The following is a 17,615-nucleotide window of genomic DNA, read 5'->3' on the forward strand; positions in this document are numbered from 1 at the left end:
CCCCTGGGAGCTCTCAGCAGGCGGAGGAAGGTCTGTGCCACCCAGAACAGCTTTCTGTGCAGGAGGTGGGCCATTAAATGCTTTCTGAGCTCCATTTAGTTACTCCTGCTGAGGCTGAAAAAGGCCTCGTAAATGCGCAAAAATTAAATCGCCTACGAAGTAAGGAATGAGATAGTCCTTTGCTGCCAAATATTGTTCTGTTCAAATGCTCTAGAACCACACATGCGACGCAGACTCGGAGTCCACACCTGCAAGGAATGCAGCACTAAGAAAGCCTTTATGAATCGATGAAAGAGCTAAATCATTATTTATTTGAAAAATAAATACATAAATAGCCCGGCCAGCACAGAGTTCTGTGCCCCCCAAATCCAATGACAGCCCATCATCTGGTAAAGATCCTCTGATCTGGCTTCAAGTTAACTTCACCTCACCCCCAGCACCACTCCAGGCGGAACCCTCACTTCCACTCTAGCGATCCCCAGGCCCCTGGTGGGCTCAATCAGAGCATCAGATGCTTGGGTTCCCTGACTTAGTGAGGGCTGCACAGAGGTGCCATCTGGGGCGGATGGGACTCCTGAGAAAGGGAGATGCACTCCATTGGCTCCCCTCTCCTCTCCCTGAACTTGGGAGAAGGTGGGTCTGAGACTGCAGTCAGCCCTCTGCCCTCTCAGGCAACCTGGGCAGGAAAGCAATCAGAAGGAGAGGAAAGCTGAAAGTTGGCGAGACATTGGATCCTTCTGATACTGTTTTGGACCCAGAATCCAGTTGTACATCTGAATTTTCAATCATGCTAGCCAATAAGCCCCCTTTTTCTTAGATTTAGGTTTCCTTTCACATCCAATCAAAATAGCCCTAATTGATAACCCACCAAAATGGAGAAGGTTTGAATTTACCGTTCAATTTTGGAAGAGGATTATCTCATTCTACACAGGAGGAGGGACACTGAGGCCCAGGTAGGTGGCTCCTCTTACCTACCAAGCTCCTCTGCTAGCTAGCAGCACAGCCAGGACTAGAGTCTCTAGCTTTCTCATGTGCTGTTGTCACTGTACTGTGGGAAAAATCAACATGTAGGATTTGTTTAAAACTTTTTATTTGTTTTGTCAATCCTCATTGGAGGATATTATTTCCATTAATTTTTTGAGGAGAGTGGAAGGGACAGAGGGAGGGGGAGAGAGAAAATGGACATAAAAGAGACACCTTGATTGGTTGCCTCCCACATGGGCCCAAAATGAGAGGGGAGTGACCTGCAATCCATGTATGTGCTCTTCATCAGTAATGCCCCCCACACCACAGAGCCACACTGATCTAGGCTGATTAAAACTTTTAGTCCAATTAAAAGTTTCCTTAATGTATATCATACTTTAAAAATGAATGTATAAATTAACATTTTAAGTGATCCTTTTCATTGTTGACTTGAAAAAAATTCATAAAATTTCTCAGAAATGTGCTGTGGTCTGCTGTAGTAACAATAGAAATAGCCCAACAAAATAGCTTAAAATGTTTTATTAAGTATATGTAATATTACAGGGTAATATTTACAAAGTTATGTTTTTTAAATAAAAAAGTGCCTTGACAAAGATTGCAGATATTCAAAGCATCAACACTGATAATTGATTTAATACATATAAAAAAACCTTTAATGTAACACAGCTGTAAAACAACTTTGGTCTTTAAATCACTTCGGAAAATGACTACTGAAAAATAGCACACCTTTAATTGCTATGAAAAAAAAGCCCCCAAGAGAGTATCTTGCACATAGCAACACTGGAGTTTTCTTTATTTAGATTGTAGATGGACATTCATCTGGTGTGGGATCTAATTCTCAGCGATGGCTTCTGTAAATAATGCTCCATTTAATAAAAACAAATGTCTTCCTTTCTCACCAATCCTAATAACAACACATCTAAGATTCCACTGACGTTGCCTTACAGAGAAGCTTATTACAAATGCTTTCTTTTTTACCTAAAAGCTAAATTTATGGGAAAGCTGGACTTAAATGATAAGAGCTGTCAAAAACCAAAGGCAGGAAACTGCCCATTCACTGCTCATCTCTTGAAAGGTACCTGGGTTATCCCTTTTAGCCATGGAAACTCACAAAGGACCCCAGTGGGAGATGGCAGTTAGTGATATTGAAAATACAACACAAGTAAAACTTTCTGATCATACTCACCATCAAACAAAATATCATAAAAAGATAAAGGGTTGCCCAACAATCATTTCTCTAGTTTCCAAGGATAGGTAGATAAGGGGTATGTATTTCCATACATAATATGACAGATGTCCATTTTTGAATACTCACTTTGGGACAAGAGAAATCTAGAGGTGGAATAGAGCTTAATTCTTATTGAGATGAAGGAGTAAACGCATCAGTTTTGAGCTTTCTTCACTCAAACCACAATTTGTTTGGTCACTTACTATAGTGACTACAGCATCCTGGAAAGATCAATACTTCCGATTATGGGCTAGCCTCATTATTTTATTCTGACATTCTCAGAAATTTTAAACAGAATGAACCTGGAGTTTCCAGGTGAAAAATTACCACCTCTGAAGGTTTTCAGATTATGTGAAATTTGTCCAAAAAGAAAACTCTTGCTCACTCTATTAAAAATAATGGGACATCTACATACAATCAAGTCTCAATCATCAAATGTATACTGGGTATCTAATGTATGTAAGACACTGAGGGGAAAAAAGGGTGGGGGGGTGAAGCTCTGACTATGCAGGAATCTTCAAATCAAGTGAGAGAAATGGGGAAGGAAGGGCTGAAAGACAATGTTTTGTGGCAGAGGGAAAATTTGATTTGGCCAGAAAGCTTGAAACGGTTGCTGCAAAAATGACAAATGGCATCACTCTGAGGACACACAATAAATAAAATTGGACAGAAGAATCAATGGCAAAAACGAGATCATAAAGTAAAAAGCAGGTTATGGGGGAAAATAGATATATGATCCCCAAAACAAGGCTAGCAATTTTAATTAGGTGCGACAGAAAGTTGGGAGCCATGACAAGTTTGACTGAATGAGAGTGAACTGGCCCAATGATGCCCAAGCAAGAGGGATCTGTGGTCCCTTTTCCAGAGAAGCTGACAATGACTCAGAACGAGACTTGCTTTCACCTGGCATTTATCCTGCTACCTCTCTGCCTTGTCTCATGCAGTGAATGCCTCCAAAGATAGGCAGCGTTAAAAACCACAAAGGATGGATAAGTCCCAGTTGAACCCTAAATAAAGGAGAACTTACTGCATATTAAAAGGTACAATGTTAGTGTATTAAAAAGTTCACTATAAAGATTTTCATAGCTGACTTTTTCTTAATAGAGAATAAGAATTTCAATCTTTTTCAAGTCCATCTGCTTTTTCCCTCCTTTCAATGAAATTGTTTTCTAAAATAACAAACAATATTCCTAAAACATAAATATTTTCAGAAAACAAAGAGCAGCAGGAGCCATGCAAGTTGTATAAAAAATACAGCTCCCTCTACATAATATAATATTTTGGACAGCAACACAAATAAGGAAAAATTAGTTTTCTTTTCTTTTTTTTTTCAAGAAGCGCACTCTTCATAGTGTGTTTGGTTTTCTGAGAGGCATCACGGGTCATAAATTCTGGTTTACCCTGGGCAAACCACTTGGTCCCAACATGAAATATGACAATCAATTTGACATTAAAGAGGCACATGGGAACATTCAGTGGACTGGGAAATAAGTATTCATAATATGACTACAAATAGGAATGTCTTATTATTACACAAGCAGGAAGAATCACTAGTATTTTTAGAGGGTATTGGTGAGCAGTCAAAAGACTTGGCTACTGACCTAGAAGTTTTAAAAGTTTTAAGTGATCAAATATTCTCATAAAACATAATCCCACTCAATAAAGATCTTTGTTTTTAAATGTTTTTGCTAAAGGCATGAATTAGCATTTGCTCCCCTGTAGGTACCCACTATTGTTTGTACAGAAGAAGCATGTGCCTGTCTTACACAGGTGCACATACAAATATACACCCACAAAGGAGGAAAATGAGTGCTAATAACCTAAACATTCTCCAGGTGACCACACTGGAACGTTAATTTTCTTCTAATGGAGTAGAAAACGGGGGGTTTTGCTTTACTTTTCAATCGTGGAGTCAGGGGGATATGAGGCAGGACACAGGAGGAAGATGATGGGTGTATATCATGCAACACAGATACAGTAGCTATAGAATCACCCTTTCAAGGGCTGGTCTATTGGCCTGACAGTGACACACACTTTGTTGCCATGCAGGGGACACACAGTTAAAACCTCCATCTTGGTTTTTCATGCCCCAGATCAGAAGAGAAGTGAAAAAACACCATAGACTGTGCCTTCAAATCCAAGGAAGGGAATACATATGTTACAATCATCGCTATTTTTGCTGAAACGTGTGAACACAGTTCTCTGAGAACAAGTCTGGCTCCTTTCTGCAATGACGCTACCATGTCACTGGACCATGTTCAAAGAGGAGAAAAGGTGCTACATCTTGCACAGCAGAAGCAAACAACAGGAGGACAAGACAGGGGTGAAAGGTTGTGTGAATAAAAGAAAAAGACGTTCATCAATAAAATTACCCTATATCTATTGAAGGAAGAATGCGTGAATGGCAACCCCCAAGAGTGAACACCATGATCTCCAAGAGTATCACATTGCACAAAAGCTACACACAAATGTTTCCAACTAAATTCCTGTCTTTACTTAATTTGCTATGCCCTTGACTTAGAAGTGGCAGATACATTATCCGGCTAACACCATAACTGCCAAAGTGGCTGTGAACCTCAGTTTCCTGAGGTTTGATGGAAGCCACCATTTTTCAGTGACATCTCTGGGTAACCACCAGGTTAGTGCCAGGTTATTCTCACATTGAACCAATTTACACTGGTGACCGAAAGTCAAAAGGTCCTAGAATCTGAAAGGTGTCATTCTTGGAAGTTGCCCACTCTACTTTTGCTCCTAATCGAAGAAAATTAACAATAAAAAACTGGATTGCAATTGGGCACACAACACAGATCATTAATACTTTTATTAACTAAGTCATAAATGTTTTGAATAGATACTTAACTGTAATAACCATTTAAAAGTCAATGATTTACTTTCTCTTATAGATGAGATTCACTTTTCTTGTTTTCTTCTCTTGAACAGTGAATGAGTCAAGGTCAGGGTCCTTAAACAGAAGTGCATTCCTTTCATATCTTACTACTCTGCAAGTCAGAGTCCCTCACTTCAATTCAGTTACTCTGAAAAATTGAGAAATGAACATTTAATGTGTTTATTTTCTATGCATTAACAAGTTGATTTATCTTAAAAATATGGAATTTTTTCAAGTTTACAATATCTGAAAATAAAGTATTCAATCTTAAGTTCGCAAAGGTCACAGATATAAGGCAGGCAGATCATTAGTCATTTTTGTGGCAGGAAGGGAAAGGGCAATGCCAAATGAGAGTAAAGATCAACCAAGTCTGATCACTTTCATTTGCTGGGTAAGCTGAGAACAAACCAAGGGATGCTGATTTTGTAAAGCAAAAGATACTGCTCATAGAATACTATTGTATCACATTCACTTTACATCTGTATCATTCATTTAATGCAAGTGAAACAAACATGTGATTCGGTATAAATCAAATAGGAAACGTTCCCTAGGAGGGTACTTTGAACCTCACTCATGGATGAGGCAGACACACTGTGAGCATCATGCTGTTAGCTGTCAGCTCAACGATCCCACCAGATAGACATTTAAATTTAACCGACAAATTCTGAACAGCTAAATGTTAGCAAAATTAAGGACATTTCAAAGGTCATTATTGATTTTATGTGCTATTAACAAATAAAAACTGCTATCTCTCCCCATACAGTGGTTCAAAAAAAGTCACATCTTAAAGGAAATTAACAATGGAAATGGTACTCAAGGTTTTATACTGGCTTTCTGACCATGGGGAAAAGGGGTTTCATTACTCTAATCAACTAAAGAAGAATTACTCCACAATAGAAAAGGAAAGAACAAAAATTTTTTAAAAAATAGGACACCAGAATGAAAACATAAGCAAACCATGCCACAATTCCACGCACCAGTTCTTTGTTTAATACCATTTCATTTATTCCTACTAACTACAATTTTTTTGGATGACCGTAGTTAGTATAATAAAACATGCATTTTTGTAATAAAGGCTGTGACACACAGCTACAAAAGTGGGATCATTTTGTGCCTCCTTGTTAAACACAGCCTAAACATTGTTTTAAACTTAATCCACAACACACAATTATGTGATTTTACTCTTAGGCAAACATTAATTGTATTCGAGAATATAGACTCTTGAGATAAATGCTGCACTTTTGCAAGAGAGGTGAGCAGGTAGGTCACAGACTTTAAAACAGTAAAATGGAAAGTGAGCTATTTCAAATGATCAAGACATGACAGCAAATACTAAACACATGAAGAAGTTTTCGACAAGGTAAAAACACATTAAAGTGCAAACAGAACTAAATGAATACTTATAGCATTCAATTATCTCTGACTTCTTTAACAAATGTGTTTGAAATATTTAATAAAAATTTTAAATTGTTAGCCAGAGTGCACCCCCCCCCCCCAAAAAAAAGAAAAAACTGGAGTGACCAAAATTTTTTTCTCTTTTTATTTATTTCTAGAGGCCTGGTGCAAAAATTTGTACATAGGTGTGTCCCTTGGCCTGACTGGCTATTGGGGCCCCCTCGCCCAGTCCCAATCAGGGCTGATTGGGCTGGCAGGCCAGGGAGAAGGTCCACGATTGGTTGGCTGTGGGAGCACACTGACCACCCAGCTGGATGTGGGGAGGGAACTCAGGAGGTTGGCTGGCCGTGGGAGGTTGGCTGTGGAGTGCACTGACCACCAGGTGGCAGCTCCTACATTAAGCACCTGCCCCCTGGTGGTCAGTGCACGTGATAGGGACTGGTCGACCAGTTGTTCGGTCGACTGGTGGTAACAGTCGCTTAGGCATATATATATATATATATATATATATATATATATATATAGAGAGAGAGAGAGAGAGAGAGAGAGAGAGATTTGTAAGGGAGGGCAGGGAAGAGTTGGTATTCGTTTGTTTTTTAACTTTTTTTTTGTTGATCCCTAGAGAGAGAGAAAGGGAGAGGGATAGAGAGATGAAACATCAATGAGAGAGAAACATCATGGATCAGCTGCCTCCTGCACTGGGGATCAAGCCTACAACTTGAGCATGTGTGGAACCAGTGACCTCTTGGTTCCTAGGTGGATACTCAACTGCTGAGCCACACCCACTGTGCTCTCTCTCTTCTTTTAAATCCTCTCCCTAAAGGTTAGAACCAAGTTCCTTTATGAAAAAGCAGAGATATTAAGGCCCCATGGGTTAAATGCAACAAAATCACCAACACAAGCACAAAAGGAACTCTGTCAAGGTTATAAAGATTTGTGCCAGATTATCTATGTGTCATATAAAAACCATTTCACAGTAACTTTCACTACATCAGAAAGGTTTTTTAAAAGGCAGTAGCTTCTCTTTGCTGTGAGCAGTAGGACTGGAGATCTGATGGGTGACACCCTACAGCTTTTATATGACTAGTGGTGCAATTTTAACAGAGTAGATTTAAGTTTTGTAAATAAACACGTGTAAACCTTTATGCTTTGACAGTGTCCCTTTTATTTAAAACGCCATATTTCCAGGAAGCAATTTTATTTCTTTTCAATGTCCGTATTTTAACCAATCTATAATTGTATGTGCTTTTTATACTCACCATCATTCATCATTCCTTTCGATTCTTTAAATGCTAAGAATTAGTAACAAGCCAAGCAAGCAATTAGAAAGGTTCCATAATTAAAAATCATTTCTAAATAAACAACTAGGTAGTAATATCATGCCAACTATTCCAGAGCTGTCAATACAAATTAATTTTAAGGCATCTGATTACAATGCCTTTCTGTGGATCATACCCATAGCCCCCCCACAAATAAAATAATCAGTTGAGAATATAGATCTAGATTTAGGGAGAAAGAAAGTAAAAGAAAGTGTTTTGGTCTCACTCCATGGTGAGAGACTATATCTTCCTAAAATTTATAAATCAGAAATTATAATTGAGATTCTTCTATACTGGGGGTGCTGCTACAGACTTCCTTTTGGCCAGTATGAGAAAGCAGTAGTCCCCTCGCCCAATATCACTTGCTAATGCATGCAACTACTTGGGAGATACAGAGCAGTGCATTTTTCTCAGAGGTGAGAACAATACAAAGCAATACTCTTAATTCTTGATTAATAATCAAAAAAGAGAGGTCAAGAAAGAAAAAAAACAAAACACTGGATTTTTCCCAAGGTAAAGACAAAACTGCTTGGGGGCCGGTTAAAATTATGATCTGGTAATAGATCAAGAAAAATATACAAGTTTGTAATAATCACATACCATTAAGGGGTTCCTCTACAGCTTTCTGAAAAATATGTAAAACACATTTATAAAAAAATAGAATCTATTTCATGTCCTTCATATTGAAATTTATATACGCTAACATTTAAACTATGTAGTAGACAGTGAATCCTATGGTGTAAAGGAAGGCAATAAAGGTTAAAAAGCAAAGCTTGCCAAGTCTCACTAATACAGCGGTTCTCAACCTGTGGGTCGCGACCCCTCTGGGGGTCAAACGACCCTTTCACAGGGGTCGCCTAAGACCATCGGAAAACACATATATAATTACATATTGTTTTTGTGATTAATCACTATGCTTTAATTATGTTCAATTTGTAACAATGAAATTGGGGGGTCACCACAACATGAGGAACTGTATTAAAGGGTCGCGGCATTAGGAAGGTTGAGAACCACTGCACTAATAGTTTAAGAAGTGTCTTATTTTCAACATTCTTTCTCTGTGCAGAATTTCCCACCCCACCTAGTCTCTGTCTATTCAAGAAATCCTAACTTCTTGAAAAAATTATTGAAGTCCAAAATACATAGCAACATAATAAATAATACAGTTAAACAAGAGATAAGAGCAAAACAATCATTTGTAAGTCATGCAAAGAAAATGTGTTAGGATTTAGTGGCTGGATAAGCTCTGACAGAGGCACAAGAAAAGCTGCTGTGTGTTTGTGACAGTGTAGCTATGGCACCAGTCTTAGAATAAACACCCATGGTAGAGCACCCCTACTCCCCCTTGCCTTTCAGGCATGTCTGTTGAGGCTCATCAGAATTAGCAGCATATGCAATCCCCACTTCCTGCCACACAGGAGTCTCACCTGTGGCATTCCAGGTACAGCTGCCATTAAATCCTTTATGGGAAGATGAGTACAATACAGCCCTTTCCAATGTTATTTGCAAAATGTAGCTTTTGTGCAAATAAGCTACTTTGTGCAAATGATGAGTCTCTCTTTATAAAGGTTTTCTTTTAACCCATCTAATTTATTTCTCTCAGTTTATCTCCTAAATTTACTCCTTTTCTTGGAATTTACTCAGAAAGCTTAATAAGATATCCAAAGATATAGTGAAAATAATAATACAGTGTGGAGGAAGGAAAATGCTTATAAAATTAGGGAAATGAATCATAATTCGGAACAGGTACTTTAAAGCAACATTTAAATTTATTTTATAGATTATTATTTTAAGTAAAATAATGTAATTTAATATAAATTTATCCCTCATTTTAAGCCTGAAATACTGTTTTGTATACGCACATCAAATATAACAGGTAAGGTGATATATTGGAGTCAGCTTTCCTTCAGTAGAGACAATGACCATTATTCTTACACATAAACTGTTCAGTACTGGGTATGAGAAGTCTGCCTTATCATAAGAAATCATTTATATCCCATTGCTACTAAATGACCAAACATAGGTTTTAAAATAGAATTGGATCTATTCATGCAAAGGTTATGAAATGACTTCATTGTTCTCTTAATTTGATGTTACACTAAACAGATAGCAAAAGAGTTCTATATCTCAGTTACCAATCCTCAGTCGAAACTATCAAGTGATCAGACCCAATTCATTTAAGAAATTTTAACTTACCCTAGGAGGCTGTATAGCCCTCTGATTGGAAGCTGATAAAATTAAAACACAAGAAAATGATTAATAAAGAAATTAAGCCAGTCCACTGTTTAGTTTTAAAATAAAATGTTTAGGGCTAAAATTAGAGGTGCCAAAAAGTCCACTGAGTTTCAGTTTTGATAGTCTATTTAAAAAATACAGAATCTTCACCTAGCTGGTGTGGCTCAGTGGTTGAGCATCGACCCATAAATCAGGAAGTCATGGTTCCATTCCTGGTAAGGACGCACGCCAGGGATTCAAGCTCAATCCCGGGTCGGGGGCTTGCAGGAGGCAGCCGATAGAGGATTCTCTCTCATCATTGATGTTTTTCTCTCTCTCTCCTTCTTCCTTCATGTCTAATATCAATAAAAATATATTTTAAAAAATAAAGAACGTTCTGAATTATATGAATTGACAGATTAAAATGGTGCAAATAATCCATCTGCATCAAATAATAAACATACCCATTTGCTCACTTGCATATACCATATCTCCCCCACTTTGTGGTGGAAAAACTGTGTCATCTGCTCATCCCACTGTGGACTCAACATCCTCCCTACTAAGTGGCAGAATGTGACAGTGACCAATCTCTGCCTTTGCTCCACTGCCCACCCTTAGCTCACTGCTCTTGTTCCTTGTAGCCCAGTCTTTTTCTTTTCTTTCATCTTTCCAGTTTTCAAAGCTCCAAGTTGGTAACAAATGAAAGAAAATATTAAGATCCCTTTGAGTTTAAAGAATTACTTTAGGTAGTTTCAGCTACAGCCAAGTCCTTCTCTATGTGTTCCTTCTTAGCTTATCCTTCACTGCTTCTGAATGGGTTGGTTAACGAAGATGAAGGAATATAGGGCATGAAGAACTTGACAAAGGAAAAAGAATTGCTCTAAACGCATAAAGAAGAAGAGAGAACTTCCTTAAAAAAAAAAAGCGAGGAGCACCCAGAGCAGCTAAAACCAGTCCCAAATACAGAATCAGGGTCCTGCAGATACAAAAGCCTCAACCAGCAACATCTTGTGAATGACTCTGGAGGAGGAGGATGCTACCAGTTAGAGTAGTCAACCACACTGCTCTGAATTGGATGACAGCACTGGGTTTGCTTATTAGTAGGTTGATGCAGGCCCCAGAACTTCTCTAGTTTTCTGTGCTATTTATTTACTACCTTTCCTCCAGACCCACTTTATGAAGCTCCCAAAGCTGATGGGAAATGTGGGTAAGTGAGACCGGACCCAAGGGCAGCCACTCCCTAGGTGGGCCAGAAGCTGATAAGGCTCTGGAACAGGGAAAATGACTGCTGACTGGCCTGGAAAGTTTCTTCTCCCCCTGACATCTGAAGGGAGAGTATCAGATGAAGACTAGAATGTTGGCGATGATAAAGGAAGGTGACAAGGAAAGTAAGCAAGAAGCTCAAAGCTTACAGCTCTAGGTAAGAAAAGCTATCAGTGAGAAGACATAAATAAGATGAAGAATAAGAACGTAAAAAAGAGAGGATGAGCTAGTTGGCTATCAGGGAAAGAACCACAGAGAGAGGAACCAAGTAATGATAACTGGCAGAAGGGCTAACTGACTCTTGTTCCTGAGAGGGCAGCATGATGACTCAGTCTTTGGAAACATACTGGATCCTTCCACTTTCTCAACAACCTACTGTTCCACTTCCTGTGAGGCCCACTTATGTACCTGCTCCCATGAGATTCCCATCACTGTTACTGTTGTGTTAAATAAAGCTCCCTGACTGGAGGTACACAGAAAGTGGTTTGGTCCTTGCAACCAAACAAGAAGAACACCTATTTTTATAGTACTATGGAGAGAAATGGGTTTGGCAATATTAGTGGATTCACATTTAGCAGTTTTCCAAATGAAACAGGCAGAAATATAGAACTTTGTTAGGCACCATCATGACTGGCACATGTAAATAACTCACTTCAACTAAGCCATGCCCTCTATCTATGTTCCATCCAAGAAAAGCGAACTAACCAGCTATGAAAATTACTGATTGCTAAAGTGAAGGGTCGGAGGTCAGATTTTAGAGTTATATTTTTGAGCTCAGAAATTTATTCATCAGAATTAGTAATAAGAACTGCCAAGTCGCTCCTTTTCTATCCTAATCACATATAAAGAACAGTTTATGAGCTCCAATTCTCAGGCACAAGGAACATCAGATTTGCTGAGCCTATTCTGAAAAAAAAAATGGGTCTATAAAGAACAGTGATTCAAAGGGACACAGGTCAGCTGTGGTCCCTCTAATATAATAAAACCAAACAGCACAGAAGTTAATTTTGCCTGAGTTAATCCTCTCCAATAAGCATCTGACCTATGTAACAGAAGAATGACGGTAATGTATCTGCTGCCACCATGGGCCTAAGGCATCAACAGCCACATCTACATCATTTTTAAAACCACAAACCCTTAAGCATTTCATATGAGCTCACTTGCAATGTTTTACTTACTCTTTTCTCCCTGAAACACTTGCCACATGTCATAAATATAATTCTAGTTTGTGCATTTTCAGAAATACTTTTTTTATTGATTCCAGAATTCACCTTACCTCCACATTGGACAAGACAATATCACTGAAATTTTCATTTTATTTTTTTTATTTTTTTTTATTTATTGCTTAAAATATTACAAAGGGTATTACATATGTGTCCATTTTATCCCCCCGCCCTAGACAATATCACTGAAATTTTTATATATCTCTCTCTATTCCATGTCATTCTAATATATGAGATGTGGTCAATATGGTTTCTGACTGCTACAAGGTTGATTTGTATCAAAACATGATTATAGTCCTTATACTGGTAATGAATTTTAAAAAATTAACAAGTATGTAAATATCCTATATAAGTAACAGGCTTAACTTGATCGAGTTCCTTTTAATCTTCTATACATTCTCATATTATCATTGTTTCCAGTGCCTAATTTCATTTTATAAAATTTAAATCCTTCTATGAAAAAGAATCCAACACAGTTAAAGAAGAAGACCAGAGAAAGTGAAAGTTAAAATCTTACTCCTTAAAGTAACAGGTAAGGGTACAAATTTAAACTTGGAAATAATGCAAATGATCAAAGTTAAACTTCTCATAGGAACATTAACTTAATCTTAAAAAGATAGCTTGGATTTTTTTTTCTTTTTTGTAACTATATGAGGATTTTATTGCATTTAAGTTAAGACACATTCATTAGGCTTTTCCAAAACAGAGCATCTGCAATGAGCAAAAGTTATTCTGGAAACATTTACAATTTTTACTTCCTGTTTAAAATGCTCAAATTAGCAACCTTAATGTTATACCTACTCAGCTTCACAGACTCTATTAGAAACACACATCCATTTTCCTAGTCTACAGCAGCATCTACAGAGCAACGTTCCTGTACCTTTGCTCTTCTTGCCCTTCAACTGAAGGCAGGGGTGCCTCTGAACTCTGGCATCAGGCAGGTTGATGTGAAAAGTTAATTTAGAATATTCTCACCATGTCAATAAAATGGGTTAAATTCTTAATTTACACATGGCATATTTAAGTATGAAAGAAAAAAATAACCTGGTAAATTTTCATAATTTCCCTTTATTTTTCATGTGAGAATAGTACGTTTGTAATTTTATAGTTTCACAGGCTTCTTAGGGATGTTGGCAATGGAGAAAGGGGAGAGCAAGGTCAAGAGGGCTGGCAGCTAGACAATGCCTGTTTCCACTTGAGTCAGCATCTCCAGATCTACTGGCAACTGTACAGCACATCCTTCTTTGTTAGACGTGAAAAGCATGGGGGTATGGCAATAAAAGGGAGGGCAAACCAGATAATGAAGGGAAAAAATAACGAAGATCTGACCATCAGTGAGTGATACCTAATACTACATAATGCTGTATGGGTACTGTAGCTCACATACTGTTCTCAGGCATTCACAGGGAGCAACATAATCAGAAGTTCCATTTTCCAGAACCAGACAAATGGTGATTAGAAGATTCACCAAAAATAGAATATGTATCAACACTCATAATGTGATGCTCCTGATAGCTACCAAATGAAGGCAATTCTGCTTTATAAGTCTTAGTTGTATTTTAGGAATTTATGAAGCATGAACTGAGAAAATTTTAGTGACAAAACCACTCTGATTTTATGAACACATAAACTAAAGATAGGTAAATTTTAGTTAAGTACTGTGTTTTAATTGTTTAATAAACATTAAAGAGAGACAAAGAATATATAACAGAATTGAACTCCATGACCAGTCAGCAAAAGCTGAAGTTCAAAAATAAAGATAAAATTCTTTGAAAGTACTGTGCAAGTCATATGGAAAATTATTTGACTATTTGAATTTGTTAAATTAAAAAATTATTTGAATTGAATAATTCAAGGTTTATATGAATTTTTATAAACACATAAGTAATGCCTAAAGTAAAGCACAAAGACTGATTTTTTTACTTCATTAGTTTGTAACTTTTAATTATTCTGATAAATGTTTAAGAGTTTACTTTACTTCATAAATTTAGAGTGTTTTAAGGAACACTAAGAAAAACCAGATTGTAGAGAACATCTTTAGGCACTCACTATTAAAAGCACCTATCTCTTTATTTATGTATTAAAAATAACTTATACAGTCCAGCTGGTGTGGCTCAGTGGTTGAGCTTCAACCTATGAACTAGGAGGTCATGGTTCAATTCTGGGTCAGAGCAGATGCCTGGGTTGCTGGTTTTACCCCCAATGGGGGGTGTGCAGGAGTTAGCCAATCAATGATTCTGTCTCATCATTGATGTCTCTGTCTCTCTCTCCCTGTCCCTTCCTCTCTGAAATCAACAAAAATATATTTTAAAAAATAACATACAAAAATCTGTAAACTAAAAATTGGCAGATTAAGTACAAAGTTTAGACACAATAAGTTGATTCCACACTTAATAACAATTGATTTTAAAAATGACAAAAGCCTAGATTTTAAAACACAATGTTTTTATTATAGTGTAATGCTTTTCAATAAATATGTTTCAAAGTCAAGTATCAGAGGACACTGCTCCTTAATTAGCAAAAATGACAGATTTTGAATTTTAATTCCTGTCCACTTCTGGGCATCAAGGCCTATAATCAGTCCAGTCTGCAAGAAGAGCAAGTGAGAAGTAGGTCTCTGTGAAAGAGCGCTATCACACAAACAATGGCCAATTAAAAACCCTTTTCTATTTATTAAAATCAATCCTCAACCAATTCTCCTTTTCCATAGCATAAAAAGGTTTATACATTCTAAAACATACAGCCATTTTCTTTTAAACTAGGCTATAATCTAAACTTTTCAATATCTCATGATTTCTACTTTTTTCATTAGTTTCCAATACATTTCTTTGATCCTAAGCTGTACGAACCAACCAAAAGCATTTTCCAAATCATAGTATATTTGAAATTCTTGGCATAGACTAATAAAAATGAAAGTTGACTTACCAACAAATTTCATATAAACTAATCCAAGTAATTCCGCTAAAGCTATAATACCCAATCCTGAAATCAGAAGAGGACCATGCATTGGGGTGCACTCTGCAAAAACAAATAAAATTTTTATATTAGAAATTCACATTAAATAACTGAAGTTCTTAAAAGCAACAATAACAGTAATAAAATTAAGTTTTAGGGAGAGTAATTATATTTCTCATTATCAAGAAACAAAAATTACCTACATATGTACCTGCATTATTAACTCAGTCAATGAAATGACTCCAAACTATTAAAATAGAAAAGCTTTGTTGGCATAGCATGTACCTTATCACATCAAAACTAATGGGAAATAGTCTGTGAAGCCTAAACCTCCACCCAAATGGTTCTTTTAAAAGCTCATCCATGAATACAGGCGTGGCAGTTTGGCCACTAAACAATCAGCCCATAAGCTATATACAGCCAGTAGGAAAGCACTAATCTCAGTGGGGACAAAATGATAGTGAAAAATGAAAGAACCTCGTAACATTGAATGCCGGCAAGAATGTAAAGCAACAGAAATGTGCATTCATTGCTGGTGGGAACACAAAATGGTGCAGCCACTTTGGAAGACAGTTGGTAATTTGCTACAAAACTAGAGATATTCTTAACATACAATCTAGCAATTGCACTCCTTAGTATTTTCCCAAATGAAGTTGAAAAGACATGTCGACACAAAAACATGCACTTCTATATTGTGTGTCTAGTTCTGTGATTTTATAACAAATCAATACCTTTCCCATGTACTGAAAGCAACCAAGATGTCCCTCAATAGGTGAATAGATAAACTATCGTCCATTCAAACAATGGAATATTATTCAGTGATAAAAAGGAATGAGTTATCAAGCTAAACAAAATCATGGAGGAAACTTAACTGCATACTACTAAGTGAAAGAAGCCGATTTGAAAAAGCTAGATACTGTATGATTTCAAGTATAAGACACTTTGAAAAATGCAAAACTATTGAGGCAGTGAAACGATCAGTGGTTGCCAGGGTTTCAGAATAGGGAGGATGAATGGGCAGAGCACCAAGGGTTTGTAGGGCAGGTAAACTTTTCTATATGATATTCTATGATTATGGTCCATGTCATATCTATATATATAAAAGCCTAAGCAACCCTTCCAACCAAACAACAGGAATGATGCACACTGACCCAGACCTTGCTACCGGGGCCCTGACAGCCATGATCTGGTTCACCCATACCCCAACCCCAGACAGGAGGGATGAGAGAGCCCAATTCCTCATGGAATCAGCCATACCTTACCTTGCAGGTGGGGCCCTGATAGCCTCGAATCTGGTTCACCTGCACCCCGACCCAGACAGGAAGGAGGAGGGAGCCCAATTCCTTGGGGAATCAGCTGTTGGTTAGCTTGCTACTGGGGCCAACCTCCTGCAGTCCCTTCCCCCATCCAGCTGGCTCCCCCTATTGGCTCTAATCGCTACCAGGCCAAGGGACCCCACTCATGCACAAATTTGTGCATTGGGCGTCTATTACATTTATAAAAATCATAGACCATACAACACCAAGACTGAACCCTTATACAAACGATGGACTTTGGGTGATAATGTTGTGCCAATGTTGGTTCAACAGACTGTAACAAATGTACTACTTGGTGGGAGATGTTGATAGAGGAGGAGGCTGTGAGTAGATGGGGTAGAGGGGGATTCTGTATTTTCCACTCCGTTTTGCTGTGAGCCTAAAATGCTATCACAAATAAAGTCCATGTATTTAAAACAGAATAAGAAAGACAAAGAAAAGGAAAGAGAAAAAGATCTTTTTTTCTAAGAGAAATTACTGGTAAGAGAGAAATTGTTTAGAGAAGATTGTGACCCTCACCTGAGACACAGAGGCTTAGTCCAACCACAGAGATCAAAAGGCCCAGCACCTGAATGATCAATAAGATGATGCTGATGGGGAGCATCCCAATAGCTGGAGCTGCAAGGAAAAAGCATGTTGTGAGTGTTTAAGAAGCAATCACTTCCACTTGTATTTCGTACAGTCAAGGTCGGTATCCTAGGACCGAAGACTGACTCTGGAGCTCCGTGTCAGGTGGTGGCTGCTTTCCCAGTGACCTAAGCCATCTCTCTCCACTCCAGGAGTCAGCTCCACATTCACACCCTCAGTAGCTTTTCATTTCTGCAGGGAGCT

At 37.8% G+C, this 17,615-nt stretch overlaps 1 protein-coding gene across 8 annotated transcripts in view; it reads right to left on the reverse strand.

Moving 5' to 3' along the window:
* Positions 1-5,018: 5,018 nt before the first annotated feature.
* The window catches only part of LOC118675362 (leukocyte surface antigen CD47-like), a 55,623-nt gene continuing 43,026 nt past the window's right edge, over positions 5,019-17,615 (reverse strand). For 2 of the 8 annotated variants that reach the window (XM_036347988.1, XM_036347987.1), the window contains exons 6-12: positions 17,304-17,402; positions 15,439-15,531; positions 10,010-10,041; positions 9,241-9,273; positions 8,414-8,438; positions 7,754-7,786; positions 5,019-5,247 (exon numbers count right to left, since the gene is read on the reverse strand). In XM_036347988.1, coding sequence (XP_036203881.1) covers positions 5,243-5,247; positions 7,754-7,786; positions 8,414-8,438; positions 9,241-9,273; positions 10,010-10,041; positions 15,439-15,531; positions 17,304-17,402 — 320 coding nt within the window. In that variant the 3' untranslated portion in view covers positions 5,019-5,242. Of the gene's footprint in view, positions 5,248-7,753; positions 7,787-8,413; positions 8,439-9,240; positions 9,274-10,009; positions 10,042-15,029; positions 15,101-15,438; positions 15,532-17,303; positions 17,403-17,615 lie in introns of those variants that run through there. The other 6 variants (XM_036347980.1, XM_036347981.1, XM_036347983.1 and 3 more) reach the window with 6 other exon arrangements.

The sequence above is a fragment of the Myotis myotis genome, unplaced genomic scaffold (genome assembly GCF_014108235.1).
Source record: "Myotis myotis isolate mMyoMyo1 unplaced genomic scaffold, mMyoMyo1.p scaffold_m19_p_2, whole genome shotgun sequence".
NCBI lineage: Eukaryota > Metazoa > Chordata > Mammalia > Chiroptera > Vespertilionidae > Myotis > Myotis myotis.